At 40.5% G+C, this 21,478-nt stretch overlaps 1 protein-coding gene across 3 annotated transcripts in view; it reads right to left on the reverse strand.

Moving 5' to 3' along the window:
- NVL (nuclear VCP like) overlaps positions 1 to 21,478 on the reverse strand; it is a 135,158-nt gene that overhangs the window by 16,583 nt on the left and 97,097 nt on the right. For all 3 annotated transcript variants that reach the window (XM_049868154.1, XM_049868152.1, XM_049868153.1), the window contains 3 exons: positions 12,534 to 12,610; positions 9,440 to 9,528; positions 6,299 to 6,369 (listed from right to left, as the gene is read on the reverse strand). In XM_049868154.1, coding sequence (XP_049724111.1) covers positions 6,299 to 6,369; positions 9,440 to 9,528; positions 12,534 to 12,610 — 237 coding nt within the window. The remainder of the gene's footprint in view (positions 1 to 6,298; positions 6,370 to 9,439; positions 9,529 to 12,533; positions 12,611 to 21,478) is intronic.

Below are 21,478 nucleotides of genomic sequence, written 5' to 3' on the forward strand. Positions count from 1 at the left end.
CTACTCTGTACTATAGGGTAGCCAGGAGTTGGAATGAACTCAATGGCATACAACATTGTCCCTTAGATGCAGCCTTGCCAGAGTACCTGTGCTCTGGATTTCCCTGTTACATGAACCAATGAATTGTCTTTTTTTTCCCCACTTGCACTAGTTTCAGTTGGATTTCTATCATTTACAAACAAAAGAGTCCTCAAACCTTAAACCAAAATTATCCCCCGAAGTCATCTTTATACCAAACAATTGTTCAGTTTGTGAACAACGTGTGCTTTGAGCATTGTGCTCTTCTAAGGAACTGTCTATATGGGATGAAACTGACAACAGCAACAGGAAAGGTTAGATGAGAAACTTAGGAGGCAGTGAGTTTATGTTAACAGTGGAGGAATAATTAGGAAAAGAATAGCAAGAATCTAAGAATGTAACAGAAGAACTGAAAGAATTGAGGAATGTAATCAATGTCACTGAATTGTACATGTAGGAATTGCTGAATTCATAAATGTTTTGCGGGGTATGTTTTCACCACAAACAAACAAATATATTTACCACACACGCACACACAAAGGTGCAAACAGGTTGAGATTTAAGTATCACAACAAATTCTAAGTCTTTTGGTTTGATTTTTGAAATAGATTCTATTTGATCATGCCAATTTCTCAAATCTCAATCAGAAGGAAGATGTTTTACAGCACAGCCATGAACTGTGGAAGATTAGAAACCAAACCAGAACTAGAAAGAAATGAACTGTGCTCCAAATAAACATAATATGCACTGGTTTCAAATTTACATTTTTTTTTTTACCAACAGGTGAATGGATAAGCAAAAGAGTAAGCAAAGGTGAGGTCTTCTCTTGATAAAATGAAGATTTAATTTTTAATACTGGGTTAACTGCAAGGATGAAAACATGACCAAATTTAGGAATTAGGTCAAGCAGTTTTCAAACTCTGAGTGACACATTTGTACTCATCTGTTATGAAATGACGTGGAGGCTTTTCAAACAAGAATATGGAAGTGATCTTTTTAGAGGTAAAAAAAAAAAAAAAAAGAGTGACAAGTGAGGGGTAGCCAAGGTCAATATTTAAAAATCAGTTAAACTATATGCTAGTGACAATTAGAAAATAAAACTTGAAGAAATATCATTTACTAACATCAAAAATCACAACTTACTTAGAAATAAATTTAAAGATGTGTAAAACTAAAAAAAAAAAAAAATTTTTTTTTTAAGACTTGTACACTGGAAATATTACTGAGAAAAATCAAATGTATCTACTAAATTAAATGTATTTAAATAAATGAATACATGTAAACAAAAAAAATAAATGAACCTAAGTAAATGGAGAGATATACCATGTTCATGGATCGGAAGACTCGATATTTTTAAGATGTCTGCTCTCCTAACTGACCTACAGATTCAAGGCAATCCTATTCAAAATCCTAGTAGGCTTTTTTATACAAACACATAAGCTGATTATAAATTTTGTATGTTAAATGCAAAGAGCTTAAAACAGACAATATAATTTAGGAGAGGAAAAAAAAAAAGGAACAAAGTTGGAAGACTTACACTACCTGATTTCAAGACTTACTATAAATGTACAATAATCAAGACACTGGCAAAAAGAGATCAATGGAACAGAATGAAGACTGAAGAAACCAATTCACACACATATAAGCAATTGATATTCAAAAAGAGGCCATGGTAATTCAATGAGGAGAGGGAAGGCTTTTCAACAAATGAAGCTGGAGTAACTAGACAGATGCTTAGAAAAAAGTAACCACAACCCCTACACCTTGCATCAGATATTGAAATTAACTTGAAATGTTTCACCGACCTAAATGCAAAGGCTAAAACTATAAAACTTCTAGAAAAAAAACAAAGGATAAAATTTCTGCAAACTTGCGGTTCATAAGATTTAAGACACAAAAACACACGGACTATAAAAAAAGGGTAAACGTCATCAAAATTAAAAATTCTTATTCTTCAAAAGATGCCTTTAGAAAATAAAAAGGAGAGTGAAGGAAACCAAAGACTGAAGGAAGAAATCAGTCTACAGGTCCAATAGCCCATGGCAATCACAGCCTCTTATAGCCTGAGACCAGAAGAACTAGATGGTACCCGGCTACCATTACCGACTGCTCTGACCTGGAGCACAATAGAAGGTCCCAGTTAGCATGGGATAAAAATGTAGAACAAAACTCAAATTCATAAAAAAGACCAGTTTTAATGGACTGACAGAGAGACAGAGGAACCCTGAGACAAGTGACCTAAGACACTCTTTTAACGTGGAACTGAAGCCACTCCAGGAGGTCACCTTTCACTGCCAACTAAGAGATTGGCTTATAAACAATTACACTCATAAAGAATGTGCTCCTCAACAGAGAACCCCTGAGGGAGCAGGAGATCAGTGGGATGCAGACCCCAAATTCTCATAAAAAGACCATACTTAATGGTCTGACTGAGGCTAGAGGAATCCCGGCGGTCATGGTCCCCAAACCTTCTGTTGGCACAGGACAGGAACCATTCCTGAAGACAACTCATCAGACATGAAAGGGACTGGACAGTGGGTAGGAGAGAGATGCTGATGAAGAGTGAGCTAATTATATCAGGTGGACACTTGAGACTGTGTTGGCATCTCCTGTCTGGAGGGGGGACGGGAGGATAGAGAGAGTGGGAAGCTGGCAAAATTGCCACGAAAGGAGAGACTGGAAGGGCTGACTCATTAGGGGGAGAGCAAGTGGGAGTACGGAGTAAGGTGTATATAAACTTATATGTGACAGTCTGACTTGATTTGTAAACGTTCACTTGAAGCTCAATAAAAGTTAATTAAAAAAAAAAAAAGAATGTGCTCCTTTAAACAATCAACTATATGAGACCAAACGGTCAAAATTTACACAAAAGCAAAGATGAGAAGGCAAGGATGTACAGGAAAACTGGGATAGAAACGGTTAAGAGTACCGACACACAATGGGGATTGTAACCGATGTCACAGAACGATTTGTGTATGAATTGTTGAATGGAAATCTAATTTCCTGTGTAAACTTTCCCCTAAAACACAATATTCAAAAAAAGAAAAGAAAAAGGTAGACCACAGATTAGAAGAAAATATCCTCAGCATGTATATCTGATAAAAGACTTGTATTCAGGATATATTAAGAGTTTGTACAAGTCAACAGAAACCAAAAAACCAAACCCAGTGCTGTCGAGTCGATTCTGACTCATAGCAACCCTATAGGGTAGAGTAGAACTGCCCCATAGAGTTTCCAAGGAGCACCTGGTGGATTCGAACTGCCTACCCTTTGGTAGCACTTAACTACTACGCCACCAGGGTTTCCAAGTCAACAATAAGACAAACAATTCAATTTTTTTTAAAAAGGGAAAAAGAAGTGGACACAAGAGTTATCCAAATGACCAACAAGCATATGGAAATACGCTCAAAATTTTAGTCATCAGAGAAATACAAATTTAAACCACAATGGGATACTATCTGACATCCACTAGAATGGCTAAAATTAAAGACTGACGATACTCAAGAATTGGTGAGGAAGTGGAGCAACTGGAACCCTCATGAAATGCAAAATGATACAACCACTTTGGAAAACACCTTGGCAGTTTCCTATACAGTTAAAAATACACTTACCATGTAACTCAGCAATTCCTCTTCTAGTTATTTACCCAAATGAAATAAACACACATGTTCACACAAATGTAGACACATATATATACAAATGTTTGGAGAAGCTTTACTCATAAAAGCCAAAAACTAAAAACAACACAAGTGTCCACCAACAGGTGAATGGATAAACAAACTGTGGTATACTCAAACAATGGAATACTACTCAGGAAGAGGAAGGATCAAAAGACTGAGAAATAAAACAACATGGGTGAATCTCAAAAACATTATGCCGGGCAAAAGAAGCCAGATATGAAAGGATATATATTATTTCATCTGTATAAAGCTCTACAACAGGCAAAATTAAAGTCTGGTGACAGAAATCAGATCAGTGGTTGCCTAAGTGGGGTCTGGCAAGGGATTGACTATAATGGAACACAACGGAGCTTCCTGGAGTGATAAAAATGTTTCTATACCTTGATTGGGATGATGGTTTAGAACTTTTACATTTGTTAAAGCTCAGAGAAGTGTACACTCATGATGTGTGCACTGCTGTATGTAAGTTCAGTTTAGAATTATAAACGCAAGGTCAGTGGATGTGACTGCAAACGCGGAGCTATGGCAATATATTCTGGTACTTGAAAAGCTTCAAAACGCATGCTGGAACACAACAGAGAACCCCTGAGGGAGCAGGAGAGTAGTGGGATACAGATCCCAAATTCTCATAAAAAGACCAGACTTAATGGTCAGACTGAGACTAGAGGGACCCCAGAGGCCACGGTCCCGAGACCTTCTGCTAGCCCAAAACAGGAACCATTCCCAAAGCCAACTCTTCAGACAGGGATTGGACTGGAATATGGGATAGAAAATGATACTGGTGAGGAGTGAGCTTCTTGGATCAAATAGACACATGAGACTATGTTGGCATCTCCTGTCTGGAAGGGAGATGAGAGGGTAGAGGGGGCCAGAAGCTGCCCAAATGGACACGAAGAGAGATAGTGGAGAGAAGGACTGTGCTGTCTCATTAGGGGTGAGCAATTAGGACTGTATTGCAAGGTGGATGTAAATTTTTATATGAGAGACTGACCTGATTTGTAAACTTTCACTTAAAGCACAATAAAAATTAATTAAAAAAAAAAACTCCGGCTGTCGGTAAGAAATAGTATCAATTAAAAAAAATTTTTTTTAATTACTAAATCTTTGGGAAGACACTTTAAAACTAGTCTATTGCTGATCAGAATAAAAAGGGCCAATGATATTAACTACAAAACTGTACTTTGATTTTAACTAATAAGACTTTATTACAAAATGTTCAGTAAAATAAAGCATTTTTTCTGGCATACGAAAATGCCTGAGAGGTCAAGGCAGGCTGTTTTTCCTTTAATGCTAAAAGACTTTTTTACTTTACTCTTGCTGAAAAAGAAGTCAGTCATATGCCTAAAAAATACCACTGCCAGCCCAAACCTCTCAGCTCGTTATTTTAGTTAGAGTGGTGAGTTGGTCAGTGAAGAACATTTAGGCCAGGACCTATGGCACTGCAACATGGCAACCCATTACATGCAACTGTTTTGGACTCTGACTTATAGTTTTCAGTCAATAAGCATAATAAGAAGAAATGCAGTTCTGGGTAAAATAAATGGCCAGTTATTTAAAGCATGTCAACAAATAGGTTCTTATCACTAAGGCATATTAAACTTCCAGGAGTCTGGAAACAAAAAACCAGTTGCCACTGAGTCCATTTCGACTCATGGTGACCCCAGGTGTGTCAGAGTAGAACTGTGCTCCATAGGGTTTTCGGTGGCTGATTTTTCAGAAGTAGCTTGCCAGGCCTTTCTTCCAAAGCGTCTCTGAGTGGACTCAAATCTCCAACCTTTCAGTTAGCAGCTGAGCATGTTAACAGTTTACACCACGCAGGGACTCAGGTGTGTATCTTTAAAGGTCACAAATATTACAAGGTGAAGACACACCAGGAACTCCCCTGACACAATAAGATATCCAAATGTAAAAAGCATACCCAACAGCATCCAATTCAAGACTTTTTTGCGTTAGGTATTTACCTGCCAACCCTCTTTGTAAGTGTCACAATAAAGTGACTTCATTTAATAAAAAAAAAAATAGCAACCATTTTTACTTATTACAAACATGATACCTCAACCCGGTCAGAAATAAATATGTAAAACTTGGCATTTTATGTAAGGAAAAACCACAGTGATTTTTTAAATCTTTCCCCTACCCAAGACTGAAGGTACTTTCACTTCCCTGAAATGCACAGGTAAGTCTCTAGGGCTTAGTTTGGGTACAGTCCAGCTCTGAGAAGATAAGAAACCATTTGTTAGAAAGGGTGTGGTAGGTCAACTAATACTTGAATGAAACTGATTAAACATTCTGAGACTGTGGAAGCCCGTACAAGACGCCATTCATTCTCTCTGAAGTAGGCAGTGGACAATCCAGTAAGGAGAGCTGTGCTTCAGTCTCCAAGAAACACGCAAACTTAAAATCTTTCAAGAACATTCTGATGAACACAACTGTTTTGCTTGTTTGGGGTCAAAGTGTAACATGCAATTTCTTTCCACTTCAGGAAAAACAGATAGTACATAAAATTAATCTGTAAAAGGGAGTTTCACAATTCATGAGTTCATAACTACTGTTCTCAACTCTAGTCTTTTTCTCTCTATACATTTAAGAGCATCTCTTACCTTTTTTGACACAGAGGGTTTTACTTTCTTGAAGGCTTCTTCAAAGTGTTTAAGACTAATCTTGAGTTCCCCTGTGGAGCAAATACATAAACAGACAAATCGTGGTAGAGTAGGCTGACTGTGATTTAGTTCCTCTTGAGAGACATCCAAGTCTAAAGGGAACACTGATGAGATTAGCGATGGGATAGGCTGTATTCGTTTCAGAACAGTATCCAAGCCAGATATATTCTGTGCATCAGATTTGAATCCAGTATCACCCAAAGATACACTCTCTACCACTCACAGACAGGTGCCCTTTTGTAGGCCCTCTCTGCTTTGTTCACCTTAACTTAATGGTGATGCTTATGAAGAAGAACCAGAATTGTTCTCTTTTTAAGACAATTTGAGAAAATTTAAGTGGGAATGAAAAGGTAGAATTCTATAATAATTAGATGTTATGGAGTTATCCTAACACTGGATTAAAAGAAGGTTGCAATTCTTTACAAAGGTTATGCCATTACATAAGTAAATCAAATAGTTAAATGTTAAATGAGGCTTGGTTTAGAATGTTAGTATGACAACGTACATGACAATTTATATTTAAAACAGTAAACCTCCTACACAGATAATAGGTAGTACATTTACCTAACAACAAAATAAAATGCAAGTTGAGTGACATTCCTGATTTCAGTTTTAGTAAGATAAGCTATCAACACAAAGCCCCTATACAACAGAGGTATTGGGAAGTGAAAGCTGCAGCAAAGCAGGAAGTCATAATTTGTTTTATATATATGGGGCCTGGTGGTAGTGGTTAAGAGCTATGGCTGCTAGCCAAAAGGTCGGCAGTTCATAGAAACCAGCCGCTCCTTGGAAGCCACATGAGGCAGTTCTACTCTGTCTTATAGGGTCGCTATGAGTCAGAATCAACTTGATGGCAATGGGTTTTATATATATATATATGTATAAATGTATATATGTATGTATATATATGTATATTTATGTATATATATATGTATACAGATACATACATATATAGACATAAACCCCATTCTTAGACCCCCCCCATACACACACACACACACACACACACACACACACACAAATAAACCCCACTGCCAGTGAGTTGACTTCAACTCATAGCAACTTTACAGGACGGCGTACTACTGCCCCATAGGATTTCCAAAGCTGTAATCTTTACAGGCAAATCTGCTGCAAAACACCTCTTTAAAATGTTAAAAAGGAAAGATGTCACTTCAAGGACAAAGGCACCCCTGACCTAAGCCATGGTGTTTTCAATGGCCTCATATGCATGTGAAAGCTCTGAATTACGGGGTTGGTGAAGAATACTGAATATACCATGGCCTGCCAGGAAAACAAATCTGTCTTGGAAGAAGTACAGCCAGAATGCTCCTTAGAAGCAAGGATGGTAAGACTTTGTCTCACATACTTTGGACCTATTATCAGGAGGGGACCAGTCCCTGGAGAAGGACATCATGCTTGGTAAAGTACAAGGAAAGCAAAAAAGAGGAAGACCCTCAATGAGATGGACTGACACAGTGGCTGCAACGATGGGCTCAAGCATAACAAAAATTGTGAGGATGGCACATGACTGGGCAGTGTTTCGTTCTGTTGTACAGAGGGTCGCTATGAGTTGGAACCAACTCCACGGCACCTAGCAACAGCATATGAAGCAGACTGCCACATCTTTCTCCCATGAAGCTGCCAGTGGGTTCGAACTGCTGACGGACATTTGGTTAGCAGTCGAGCACTTAACCACTATGCCTGCCCACCCACTGCCATCGAGTCGATTCCGACTCATAGCAACCTATAAGACAGAGTAGAACTGCCTCATAGAGTTTCCAAGGAGCGCCTGGCGGATTCGAACTGCCCATCTCTTGGTTAGCAGCTGTAGCACTTAACCACTACACCACCAGGGTTTCCACACTACGCCAACAGAGCTCTTTATGTATTTCTGTACTAACATCCAAACAGGATTACTAGCAGCAGACAATACACGTTCAGGGCCTGTTGATTTTTAGCGACAAAACAGACTCCAAGATGGTCATCTTTGAGATTCAGCTCCCAGGCAGCACTCCACCACATGATGTTTTTTTACAAGATATCCTAAATTTTGTTGACTCACATCCCACCCATTCCCAAAAAAGAATGTAAAGTGGCTTAAAATAAAAGTTCAGATAATTGAACTTTAAAATTAACAACAAAAAACCAGGAACTTCATAATGAAAATACGTGTGTTGACAAATCCGAGCTAAGAACAGCTGCTGTAACTGGAAACAAAATTTAGTTCTAAGATTCTTGGTAGTGAAGAAAAAAGGGAAAAGAAAAAATGGAAAATCAATACAAATTTTAAAAGCTATCTTTTGGCAGCTTATTGAACAAAAGGAGACCAACGTAAACTTGAACTTTAAAGTACAGAAGTAGACAGGTGAGTCTTTTTGAAGAAAAGTATTCCACTTGGCTACAAAGCAAGAGAGACAGCCATAAAGTGCAAATGATCAAACAGCTGTCACAGAAACCGAGCAAAGAAAAAGCTGTTTCTGTGGTTGGCATGGTGGGAGGTAGGTCACAGATGAATCTTTCTTGTTTAAAACCTACATACCCAAACACTAAAAGCAAAGACACTGTCAAATGTGAAGGATGGTGCAAAGCTGTTGAGATGGCTCCAGACCATCACACAATAAAACACATCGATTTTATATTTTGAAAGGCAAGTCTCCATATATTGAAAGTTATTTCAATTTTCACTTCTTGTGTGTGTGTGTGTGTTTTCTAAGCTCTCTGATTTAAACTGCATTTTAACAGGCAAGGAGATATCGCCTTAGCAAAAGAACGAGAAGGTTTTCCTGAAATGGCAGACCAAACTAACGATGAGGACCGTGCTTAAATCTAATCACTGGATGTGAAGACAAGATATAAAACTCTATTAGAGACGCACTGAAGAGCTTTGCTGCTTTTATAGCTGTCAGCCACAAAGGTCGCAGAGAATTCCAGAACAGTTTTTAAAGGTCTCATCAGAAAAAATCGGCTTTACTATCACAGATAATAGATGTTAGAAAATGAAGCCGTGGTTATTTGCCAGGTCAGCGGGGGTTTTAAGCATCCAGAGCGATCGTGAGAGTAGAGAGCCTGGGAGAATCATACCTTTTTCATTTCCACTCTTCTGTCTCGCCATTTCCTGTCTCAGGGCACAGAGAGAAGCTTCCCGCACCAACGCAGAGAGATCTGCGCCCCTACAAAAAGAGAGGTGTTCTTGTTTATTTACTCGTAGACATTGCAAAAGAACAGGACGAAGTCTGATAGCAATTTTCTATTAAATCACATGTTAAAAAATTAGGAAAGAAACTGACCAATAAAGGTGGATAAACTGATTACGAACAGCGGGAAAGAGTCTTTAGCTTACAATATTTAACCTAATCTTTAGGAGAGAAACGATGGAGGAAACAAGGCCACGAACCATAAATAGTCCTATTTCATTAGCCACAGATACAGTAAAAACTGCTAAAGCCAGAACCTATGTAAGGTGGAGAGCTGTCAGAGAAGGAAAACTCAAATATCTTCCACTAAAATACGTGACAGAACAGTGCCCCCCGTCAAAGGCGGAAAACTCGGGAGAGCCAGAGAGACAAGGCAGTGCCGTCAGGATCCGGCTCTTCCGGGTTTCCCTGTGATCACGTCAGTGTCAAAAAGTCTAAAACATCCAATCAGTAGAAACGTCTAAAAATTATCTTTTAAACGTTAAAAGAGTTTTAAAGTTTTTTTTATAATATTTCCATTTACCAGAGCTATGTGAAGGTGCTGGCTGGCACATTCGCATATTACCTAAAAAAACAAAACAAACTTGCTGCCGTCGAGTCTACTCTGACTCACAGAAAGCAACCCTACAGGACAGAGCAGACCTGCCCCACAGGGTCTCCGAGGAGCGGCTGGAGGATTCAGACTCTTGGTAGCAGCTGAACTCTTGACGTGTATTACCTGCTCATGGGAATAGACCACGGACTGCCAAAAGAACGGACAAATCTGTCTGAGAAGAAGTATAGCCAGAGTGCTCCTTAGAGGCAAGGACGGCGAGACTGCGTCTTCCATACTCTGGACCTGTTGTCAGGAGGAAGCAGTCCCTAGAGAAGGACATCATGCTTGGCAGAGTACAGGGTCAGCGGAAAAGAGGAAGACCCTCAGTGAGGTGGACTGACACAGTGGCTGCAACAGTGAGCTCAAGCATGACAACGACTGTAAGGATGGCTCAGGACCAAGCAGTGTTTCGTTCTGTTGTGTATAGGGTTGCTATGAGTCGGAACCGACTCGATGGCACCTAACAACAACAAAATAAGCTTACATAAAAAGTCATTTATGGCCCCAAGTTGAAAAGGGGAAAGTATAAAGGCTAGAAAGTCTTTGATGAACCTGATTCAGGCTCACGCTGAGTGGACACATTATAAGTTATTAAAAACATAACAAGAACTCGCAGGTCTTCGTTTATGTAGTTATTCATACAATAATATTCTGAGTCAGCAGAGCTCTGAGTTCACCTAAAGACACTCGTGCTGACTGGGGTTTCACTGCATTACAGCTTTAAGAGAATTCTTTTTAAAGACTCTTTGAGAAAAAGGTCGAATTTGGGGATAAAACCTCATTTCTAGATACTATTATGTAAGGTTGGTAATCTACATAACATATAAAATTAAAGACCCACAAAGCTTAAATTATTAACTGAATCCAATGTTTCTTTTGGTTAAGTGCTAGAATTATAAAATTATTTAATCATAACATGCATGCTGAGGTATTCACTTCTTAACGTTAAACTTAACACTGGTGCAGAGACAACCTAAACTAACGTCAACGGGTAGCTGAAGACTATGCTAGTTAGTACGTTATCTCTCAGACTGTCATGACCAAAAACCCACTGTCATCGAGTGACTCCGACCGATAGCAATTCTCTAGGAGAGGGTAGGACTGCCCCACAGGGTTTCCAAAGAGTAGCCGGTGGGTTCGGATTGCCGAATTTTGGTTAGCAGCTGAGCTTTTAACCACTGTGCCACCAAGGGTCCAAACTGTGATGACAGCGGCATTAAAATCAAATGCAACCATTTAATTTGAACCCTAACCCCTTTATAGGCTGACGCCCTACTTGGTATAATCCGGAAGATTCTGTCATCGAAACTGCCTCTGCTACTCACTGAAAGAAAATCTTTTCTTCTGACTTTAGCACCCAAAGGTGTAAATGACTTGCCTTTGTCTTTTTTCTTTTCCTACAGTAGCAAGACAATTTAATTAAGAAGGTTGGACACCCACCCAGGGGAAGATGTGAATTCTCCTCAAAGGGAGGCAGGGGATTTCATGCAGCCCCTCACTGCATGGTCTGGGACTCTAATTGTTTCCCCTTCTTGAGAATCACTGTCCTTACGAAGCGAGCCGTGATTACGGATGAGGGTACACGGATGAGGGTGTATCTGGAAATAACCCAGTGTGCCTGTATTACTGCCAGTGGGTATCTTTCTCTGGATATAAACTTACATTGCTGAATAACAGACTTCTGAAGAAAACACCCACTCACTTGGCTTTGGGAAGTCCCACACTATTTGGACTTGCCCTGGGGGAACCGTGTGCACAATCAATAGGGCTTATACAACAAGCTCGAGGGGGAGATGTCTCCGTTAAACTTCAGTTTCATTTCTTCCCTTGTGTCCCAAATCGGGAAAGTTCACAAAATTTACTTAAAACCATATGAAGAAAAAAACCTAAACAACAGTAAGGACGAACATATGAAAGCTGAAGGCAGAAATGCCTGACTTTCTGCTTTTCCTATCGGCTGTGTGGACGTTACCAGGTGTGCTGTGGAAAATGCACTGCGAGCCTTGGCAAATGCGGCATAAGCAGGTTATTCTGTTAGGTGCTGAAACACCCGGGCAACACGGCAGCTAGTAGTGACACGTCTGCTCAAACATTCAGCTAGAACAGACAGAATGTGTGAAGGCCTCAATGGTGGTTAGGGCAGCTGAGTACCAAGAACCATATGAAAGAATTCCCTATTCCCAGGAACTCCTTCGGAGGCTCAAAATGGCTACTCCCTTCTCCAGGAAAGAAGCTGCATGGAACAGGCAGACACTGTATTACGTGCTTTGTAGGAGACTTCATTTAACCCTCCCGAGAACCTTGTGAAGTGGACAGCATTTCTCCTCATTTTACAGATGAAGCAACGGCCTCAGAGAGTTCACCGACTGGAGGTTTACATACTTACGTATAGCAATCACAGCGAAGGTCACCAGCAACTGCTTCCAAGTTTACATCTGCATCCAGTGGGGGTTTGGTACCGTTCTAAACAGACAAAAATGAAGATTTTTCACTGGCGCTTTAAAGACCACACAACCAAAACCAAACCCACTTCCATTGAGTCGATCCCAACTCACAGTGACCCCATAGGGTTTCCAAGGCTGTAACTCTCTACAGAAGCAGACAGCCACACCTCTCTCCTGAGGAGCTACTGGTGGTTTCGAACTACCCACCTTTCAGTTAGCAATCAATCACTCTAACCACACAGCGTCCCCAAACAAAACCAAACCCGTTGCCGTTGAGTTGATTCCAACTCACAGTGACCCTATCGGACAGAGCAGATCTGCTCCAGAGGGTTTCTAAGGAACAGCTGGTAGATTCGAACTGCCATCCTTTGGGTAGCAGCCAAGCTCTTAACCACTGTACCACCAGGGCTCTTTACTCCACATAGGAGCTTCTCAATATATAGCAATGGCTACTTGACTAAATGAATATAACTGACTCCTAGACCAGTATTAGAAGATTTTCACAAATTTAAAAAAAAAAAAAAAAAATTTTTTTTTTTTTTACAAATTTTAAGAAATGAGGTTAAGAAGTAGATCCCCAAATTAGGAAAGCTAAAGGCAAACAATTTATGCTCACGAAGTCTGACGAATTTGTGTACTGCTGCAGCAAAAACAAAACACCAAACTTTAAAAAGGTACCCAGAATCCTCCCAAAGGTGAAGACACACACACTTCCTTTTTCTGATGAATAAACACGGCATGTACCCAAGCAGCACTTAGTTCTGATGCACATATGCTGGGTCCAGCGACAGGCGGCTGGCTAAGAAAGGAGAAATAACGCTGAGCCTGGCTGGAGAGAGCAAACGGCAACCTGCTCACCAATAAAAGCCAAAAGTGCTTTGTGGTCAGTATGTTCTTTCTTAATTCTTTATCGAAAACTCAACTCTGACTTTGGTGCCAACTCTCCTTCAGTTCACATCCAGAGATGCTAGAAAGGACAAGTATCAGAACAGTCTTAGGATTCCAGCAATACCTAATACAGCACCTTGCGCACGTACGGTACATATTTAATAACATCTTTAGTGACTTAAGAACTCTCGTGGCATACTGGTTAAGACCTTGGCTGCTAGCCAAAAAGTCCGCAGTTTGCATCCACCAGCTGCTCCTTGGAAACCACATGGGGCAGTTCTACTCTGTCCTATAGGATTGCTATGAGTCAGAATCAACTCGATGGCAATGGGTTTGGCTTTTGGTTAGTGACTTAAACTGCAGAGGCAAACAGGATACATTCTTTAGTGACTTAAATGTATGGCATAGTTAAATAGTAGGTTCCTGAGTATTTGCGTTATCATTCTGACCCATAACTTACATATACATAGTGTATACTCTTACCTTTGTAGCAAATATTACATTATTAAGTATTTAAAAAAAAGTGAATAAACACCTGACATTAAGCTTCAAGCTAAGTGTGGGAATGTAAGCACAGTAGTGTGCTCCAAGCAAGGGTTCAAAGTCAGGAGACCCGGCAGTGAGGACAGGAGCCGTGACCCCATGCAATCACCGGCCTTTCTCCCCACGCTCAGACATTATCCTCATTTCCTCCCAGCAGGGTACGTTCAAGAATTTCATAAATTGTACATCTGCCAGTTGCTATTATTTGATAAAATGTAAATGTTCATCTAACACAGGTTCCAGACATGGGAAATAAACATTCTGCGTGACCTCAGGCAAAACGATTTTTGTGCTTATTTTTTTTCCTCAGTTCTAAAACTAGACGGTTAGGCTGCAAGAACACATAACAGGGATTTACTACACGGAGCGTGGAAATGTGTGGACTTTCTAAGCTGTTGCTGAAGTGGGAAAGTCTGAGAACACTGCCCTATTGAGTCTCTCAACCCAACAGGGGGGTGCTAAGCCACCTCATTAAACATGAGTCCTTGTCAGGTTCTTTAGTATCAGTCTTACCTTGACCTTGACTGTCACAGGGCATTTGGATCTTCCCTATTTACATGTCACGTGCTGCCAGGAAATTCTACCTGAAACTCTCTACTCTTCCGTTTTCATCAAAAGATCAATTGTAAGAAATAAATTCAGAGAGAACTTCCTGAAGGACAATTCCTTTTTTTTTTCTTTTTGTGGTTTCTTCTTTTTGGATTGCGGTCAATACATATGCAACAAAATATTTGCCATTTCAACACTCTTCACATGTACAGTTAGTGACATTATGTTTATTGTCCTGTTCAACCATTACCATTTCCAAATTTTTCTGTCATCTTTAACAGGAGCTCTGTGTTCCCTAGACAATGAGTGAAGGACAATTCTTTTATCCTTATCAACATCTAAATTCGACTCTAGGGTCAAGGTGGCCTTTCACAAAGCACTGCGTCCTCAATAAGGCATTTCTCTGACCTTTCACAAAATGGTCTTTTATGACTTGGCTTTGGGTTACGTCCTTAACTGTTAAGAGGGCAATCAGCCTCGGTCCTGAAGCGTTATTACTGTGTTTATTAGAAGGACATTGTTAAAGACATTGTCCATTACAACTTATTGTTCTCTTTATGAAAACCCAGAGAAGAAATTACTGGGAGGAACTGTATCAGGTTTCTATACATAGGGCAGGCTTTGTTAAAATGAACACAATAAATGAGGTGGGGGTACAAAGTATTTAAGAAAAACAATTTTAACCTGATATTAATAGAAATTTAATAAAATTAAGAAAAAATAATAAGCCCCTCGAAGTAATAAATTAACCTCTGTATGTGTGTGGGAGGTCGATACAGGATACTTCCGGAAGATTCAACAGCAACGTCAGTTTCCACTTAGCAGAAATAAGGGCTGAGGACTCTCTGGGTCACTAAAATCTAATTTCTAAGCTGATATGTGGCAATGTTTCTTAGAAAGAAATAAAATGAACGGTGAATTCTATTTACCCTCAAGTGAGGCAATTAGAAAAAATTCAAACGGCATATTTAAAAGCTTGTGAAACAAAACATATAAGCATTTTGGAAAATCATTTATTAAAATGGTACTAGAATGTGGAATATTTAGAAGCTTTTGTATTAACCACTTTTTTCTTACTATTTATTTTCTCTTAATAAAGGTTCTGATGGAAATCTCAAAAATTTGGTGACTACAGAAAGCTGTGCCACAGGAATTAGTGAAAAAAGGGAAATGGTCTCTGAAAAAGTCCTGGCCCATTTACACTATTATTTCTTGTAACTCTAATTATTACATGTTACAGAATAACCAGGTTCAAAAACTAATTGAGATGCACTGCTTTTCTTTTATTTCAATAATTATAACCATTTTTAATCACACAAATCTATTGTTTGCCACGTAACAGAGTTTAAAATCAACCATGGTTCTTCCTTCAAATAGCTGACTGTAAAAAGTTAAAAGGGAAAAAAATTCACATAACCTTACTACCATAACATGGTAATTACCATTTTGCAATTTCCTTTGAACATATGCATAAGAACACACAACTCTGTATCCTGATTTTTCAAGATATGGTTTAGTCATCAGTAAAATGGGGATAATATTCACTTGAATATTTGAATGTTCAATTTCAAAGGGCTGTTTTAAGGCTCCCGCACAGTCATACAAGTAAAGTAAAAACAGTGCCTGGACCTGAACAGACATTTCACCGAAGAGGATATTCAAATGGCCATCAAACCCATGAAAAGATGCTCAAACCCATTAGCCATCAGAGAGATGCAAATCAAAACCACAATGAGATATCATTTCACTCCCACTAGGACAGTTAAAAAAAAAAAAAAAAAGCTGGTGAGGATGTGGGGAAATTGGAACCCTTATCCATTGCTGGTAGAAGTCAAAACGGTACAGCCATTGTGGAAAATAGCGTGGCAGTTCCTCAAAAAACTAAAAATAGGACTCCCATATGATCCAGCAAATAGGTATATACCCAAAAGGCTTGAAAGCAGAGACTCAAAAAAAGACTTGTACAACAATGTTCACTACAGCACTATTCACCATAGCCAAGAGATGGAGACAAGTGCCCATCAACAGATAAACGGATAAACAAAATGTGGTACACACATACAGTGGAATACGACTCAGTCAGTAGGAGAAACAAAGTCTTGATACATGCTACAATAAGTATGGAGCTTGAAGACATTATCCTGAGTGAAATAAGACAACCACAAAAGGACAAATATTGAACGACCTCACTTACATAAAAAGATAAGAAAAGGCAAATTTATAGAGACCAAAGTTTACTAATGGTTACTGGGGTGGGAGGGAGGGGGAAAAGAGGGTTAAAGGTGATGGAAAAATTGCATTAATTAAGGGTAGGGTGGCACAGCCAATTATTATAACTGCTGTCAAAAAGTTGTACACTTGTAAAAAGTTGAATTGGCAAAAGTTGTCTCATAGATATATTTACAAAAAAAAAAAAAAAGCTGCTGAGGCTGCGTATGTACAACCAAACGCCTCTCGGGATTTGGTTCCTTGGTTTGGAGGTTTAGGGCCATGGCTTCATGCGACATCTCAGTTAATTGGCCTAATAATGTGTTTAGTGCTTCTGTTCTACTACTTTGTTGTATAGTGCCTGGGGTCTTAAAAGATTGCAAGTGGCCATCCAAGGCACACCAATTGGTCTCGATTCACCTGGAGCCACAGAGGAAGAAGGAGAGTCAGGAATAGGTGGAGGACATGGAATGTGTGACCAACTGCCTCCATGAACAACTGCCTCCTTTGCCATGAGACCAGAACTACGTGGTGACCAGATACCGTTACTGAACGTTCTGAGCAGATTCCACAGAAGAATCTTGACCTAAAGGGGGAAAATGTAGAACGGAATTTCAAATTCTCATGGACTCTAGACTTTCTGGAGCTATGGAGGGTGGATGAAACCCTGAAACCACTACCCAGAGATAATTTTAAACCTTAAACCAAAAATACCCCTGAAGTCATCTTAAAACTAAATAAATAGCTTAACTAGTAAAAAAAAAAGGTCTGCCTTGAGCATTATGCTCTTTTAAGAACTATCTAAACCACAAACCAAACTCATTGCTGTAGAGTTCATTTTGACTCAAGAACTACCTATGTGAAGAAACTGACAAGAGCAACTCTAAAGATTAGATAGGAACCCTAGCGAGCAGTGAGTTTATGTTAATAGGGAAAGTACAACTCCAAAAGGAAGGGTGGGAACGTTTGCCCAACTTGAAGAATGTAATCAATATCACTTAATTGTACATGTACAAACTGGTGAATTGGTGTATATTTTGCTGTGTATATTCTCAGCAACAACAACAAAATACACAAAATTGAGAAAAAGAAAATTAGTGCCTGCACACAGTAAGTGCTTAATAAACGTTAGCTATTGACACAGTGGCTGCAACAACGGGCTCAAACACAGCGAGGACTGTGAAGATGCTGCAGGACCGGGCAGCATTTTGTTCTATTGTGTGTGGCTATGAGTCGGAACCAACTCAACAGCACCTAACAACACATTATTATTATTACTTTTTTAATTAATTTATTGTGCTTTAAGTGAAAGTTTACAAATCAAGTCAGTCTCTCATACAAAAAGTTATACACACCTTGCTGTGTACTCCTAGCTGCTCTCCTCCTGATAAGACAGCACATTCCTCCTGTCACCCTGTGTTCCCGTGTCCATTCAGCCAGCTCCTGTCCCCCTCTACCTTCTCATCTCCCCTCCATACAGGAGCTGCCCACATAGTCTCCAGTGTCTACTTCAGCCAAGAAGCTCACTCCTCACCAGAATCATTATCTATCTTTTTTTAGTCCAGTCCAATCCCTGTCTGGGGAGCTGGCTTTGGGAACGGTTCCAATCTTGGTTTAACAAAGGGTCTGGGGACCATGCCTTCCAGGGTCCCTCTAGTCTCGGTCAGACCTTTAAGCCTAGTCTTTTTACGAGGATTTGAGATCTGCATCCCACTGTTCTCCTGCTCCATCAGGGGTTCTCTGTTGTGTCCCCTGTCAGGGCAGTGATCAGTGGTAGCCAGGTACTATCTAGTTCTCAGGCTGATGGAATCTCTGGTTTATGTGGCCCTTTCTGTCTCCTGGGCTCATAGTTACCTTGTGTCTTTGGTGTTCTTCATTCTCCTTTGCTCCAGCTGGGTTGAAACCAATTGATGTATCTTAGATGGCTGCTTGCTAGCGTTTAAGACCCCAGACACCTCTCACCAAAGTGGGATGCAGAACATTGTCTTAATACATTTTGTTATGCCAATTGACCTAGATGTCCCCTGAAACCACGGTCCCCAGACCCCCGTCCCTGCTACTCTGGCCTTCCAAACATTTTGTTGTATTCAGGAAACTTCTTTGCTTTTGGTTTAGTCCAGTTGACAACACAACGTTTTTATATCAAATATTCTTAGCTCATAAAAATTTAATGGAAAAGACTGGATAATGCTTCTAGGTGAGGTGTTAATCTTATGTTTTAGTCTTATGGGACATGTCTTCAAAAATATTTGATTCTGACAATATTAGGTCTTTTAGTGGGATTTTTACCACCACTTAAAAGACTATAGATTAGCTCAAAGTATTTCGTGACATCAAATATCCTTTATGGCTTTTTGAGATAAGGGTAAGTTTTAATGACATTTATAGGCAAGAAACGGAAGTTAAGAAAAAGAACCCACTTTTCTGAGGGGAATTTTAGTGACAGGTTTCTTGTTACCACACCAGAAATGTTACCAGAAAGAGATATTATATAAAAAAGTAGTATGTCACTGACTCATTCCACTTTTAAGAAGCCGAGACTCCAAAACGAGCCCTGGGTGGTGCAAACGATTAACACACTTGGGTGCTAACCGAGAGGTTAGCAATTCTAGTCTACTCAGGGGTGCCCCTTGAAAGTCTGGCCTGGAGATCTACTTCCAAAAATATCAGCCATTGACAACTTCGTGGATGGGAATCAGCTTTATGCTGGAGATCAAGTATATTTCCGCTTTCTTTCTTCCTTTCTCTCTCTTTCCCTCCCTCCCCGTCCCCCCAATCTAACCACCTGGAGCTAGGTGCAAGCTCACAAGCTGAAGGAGCTCCCTGCTTGGGACCGTTAATTCGCTGGAACAGCTCACAGAACTTACAGAACTCACTAAGCTTACAACTTCCAATTTTATTATAGCAAAAGGATATAAATCAGAAACGTGATAAAGTAGAGATGCTTGGAAGAGGACGGTTCCCAATGCAGAGCCGCCTTGTCTCAGAGAGGGCACACCTCACCCTCCCCTCTGCCAACCGGGAAGCTCACTGAGCGTTAGGGTTCCAGGCTTTATTGGCCAGTCTCGCACAGTTGGCAAACTCATGCCTCCTGAGGCTAGTCGCTATAGGCCTCCCAGGTGAGTCTGGCCAGCCCCCACTCACCAGCACAAATTCTCAAGTGTGGCCTGAAGTCTCACACCAAGGCACCCAATTACTCCAAGAGCTAGTTCACGTAAACAAAGGACAACTGCCACCTTATTTTGAGAAAAGCTAGGTCCTCTACCCTACACCTATGGAGCATAGTTCTACTCTGACACACACGGGTTACCAGGAGTCAGAATCGACTCGACTGGTGAAAGACCCGAAAGATACTAAGATACTCGGACAGGCAAATCTTGTCAGAGACTTCTAGGTCCAAGACTGAAGAATTTCTATCACAATCTCCCCATAATATTCCAGGTACGAATAGAAAAAACAGGAAACTACGTGGCTATGAGTTGGAACCGACTAGACAGCACCTAACAACAAGAACAACACATACAAAACAATCTGGAAAACTAGTCAAAAGCCAGCAAACTCTGGAACAGAAGGGGAAGACATTAAAAACGCCAATTTCACTTTCTGTTGACTCACAAAGAATATATACGGCTGGGGGTATGACTTACAGACTCTCCCCCTGGAGGGAAGAGATCAGATAAGGAGGGGAAACCGGCGGAGCAAGCAGCTCTCCTCAGGGCGCAGGCAGGCGGTGCGGGCAGATGAGGGCAGGATGCAAGGCTGAATGCACGTCCCGCGCCTCCTCAGCTGGGCTAAAAGGAGACTCCAAGTCTGAGACGATGACGTGCCATCATTTAGGCAAAAACACATTCCAAAGTCAGAGACTAAATCACCCAAAGCCCTGCTTTGCCTTTGGCACAGACAGATGCCGAGAGCTGACGGTACAACACCTCAACCACAATCCTACAAAGGTTGCTTCTGGGGACAAACAGATTTTTCTAGCAAAATGTCCATTTTCTTTGTTCTGTATTCACACCTTGGGGCATGGAGGCTGCAGGACCTTTCTATTTCCAGGCTCTTCCCCCTTTACCTCACCCTCAAGGTAGAAAATCAGGAACTACAGAAAACTATAAAGCAACTGAGAAAGAGGAACGCAGCCCCCAACGTCCAGGCGCAGGCCTGACACTACCAGCTTGGCCTCGGTGTCGCTGACCATGATGTCTTCCTGTTAGACATAAACAATTTCACAGAACACCCACATCAGACAAGGCCAGCCTGCGACCACAACGGATCACGACAAAAACGAGGCCACTCCGTAATTATGTCTGAACACAAAACGGGAACATTATCTGGGCCACAAAAATGACCAGACATCCCCTGTCCTGGCTAATGTAAGCGACTGCTGCTGCTTTACCCATGATAGCTTTAGCCTCAGTCTACTATTCTCTCCTCTAGACAAGGTTTCAGATACCCAATCACAGAATTATCCCTGCTTCCTTAAACCCTTCCCAAAATCTAACACAAACTCAAATTGTGTACCTAAGTCCTTTTTAACACCCTCTTACTGAGGCACCCCACAGTTCTCCCTCACTGCAGAGTAATAAGCCCAACTTGGTCAACTACAGGCGTGCTCCTGGTCAACTACAGGCGTGCTCCTGGTCTTTGGCTGGAGGACTGACAAACTAGAAAACAAAATGACCTGTACTCCTGTTCCCCAGAG

This window comes from Elephas maximus, chromosome 24, assembly GCF_024166365.1.
Source record: "Elephas maximus indicus isolate mEleMax1 chromosome 24, mEleMax1 primary haplotype, whole genome shotgun sequence".
NCBI lineage: Eukaryota > Metazoa > Chordata > Mammalia > Proboscidea > Elephantidae > Elephas > Elephas maximus.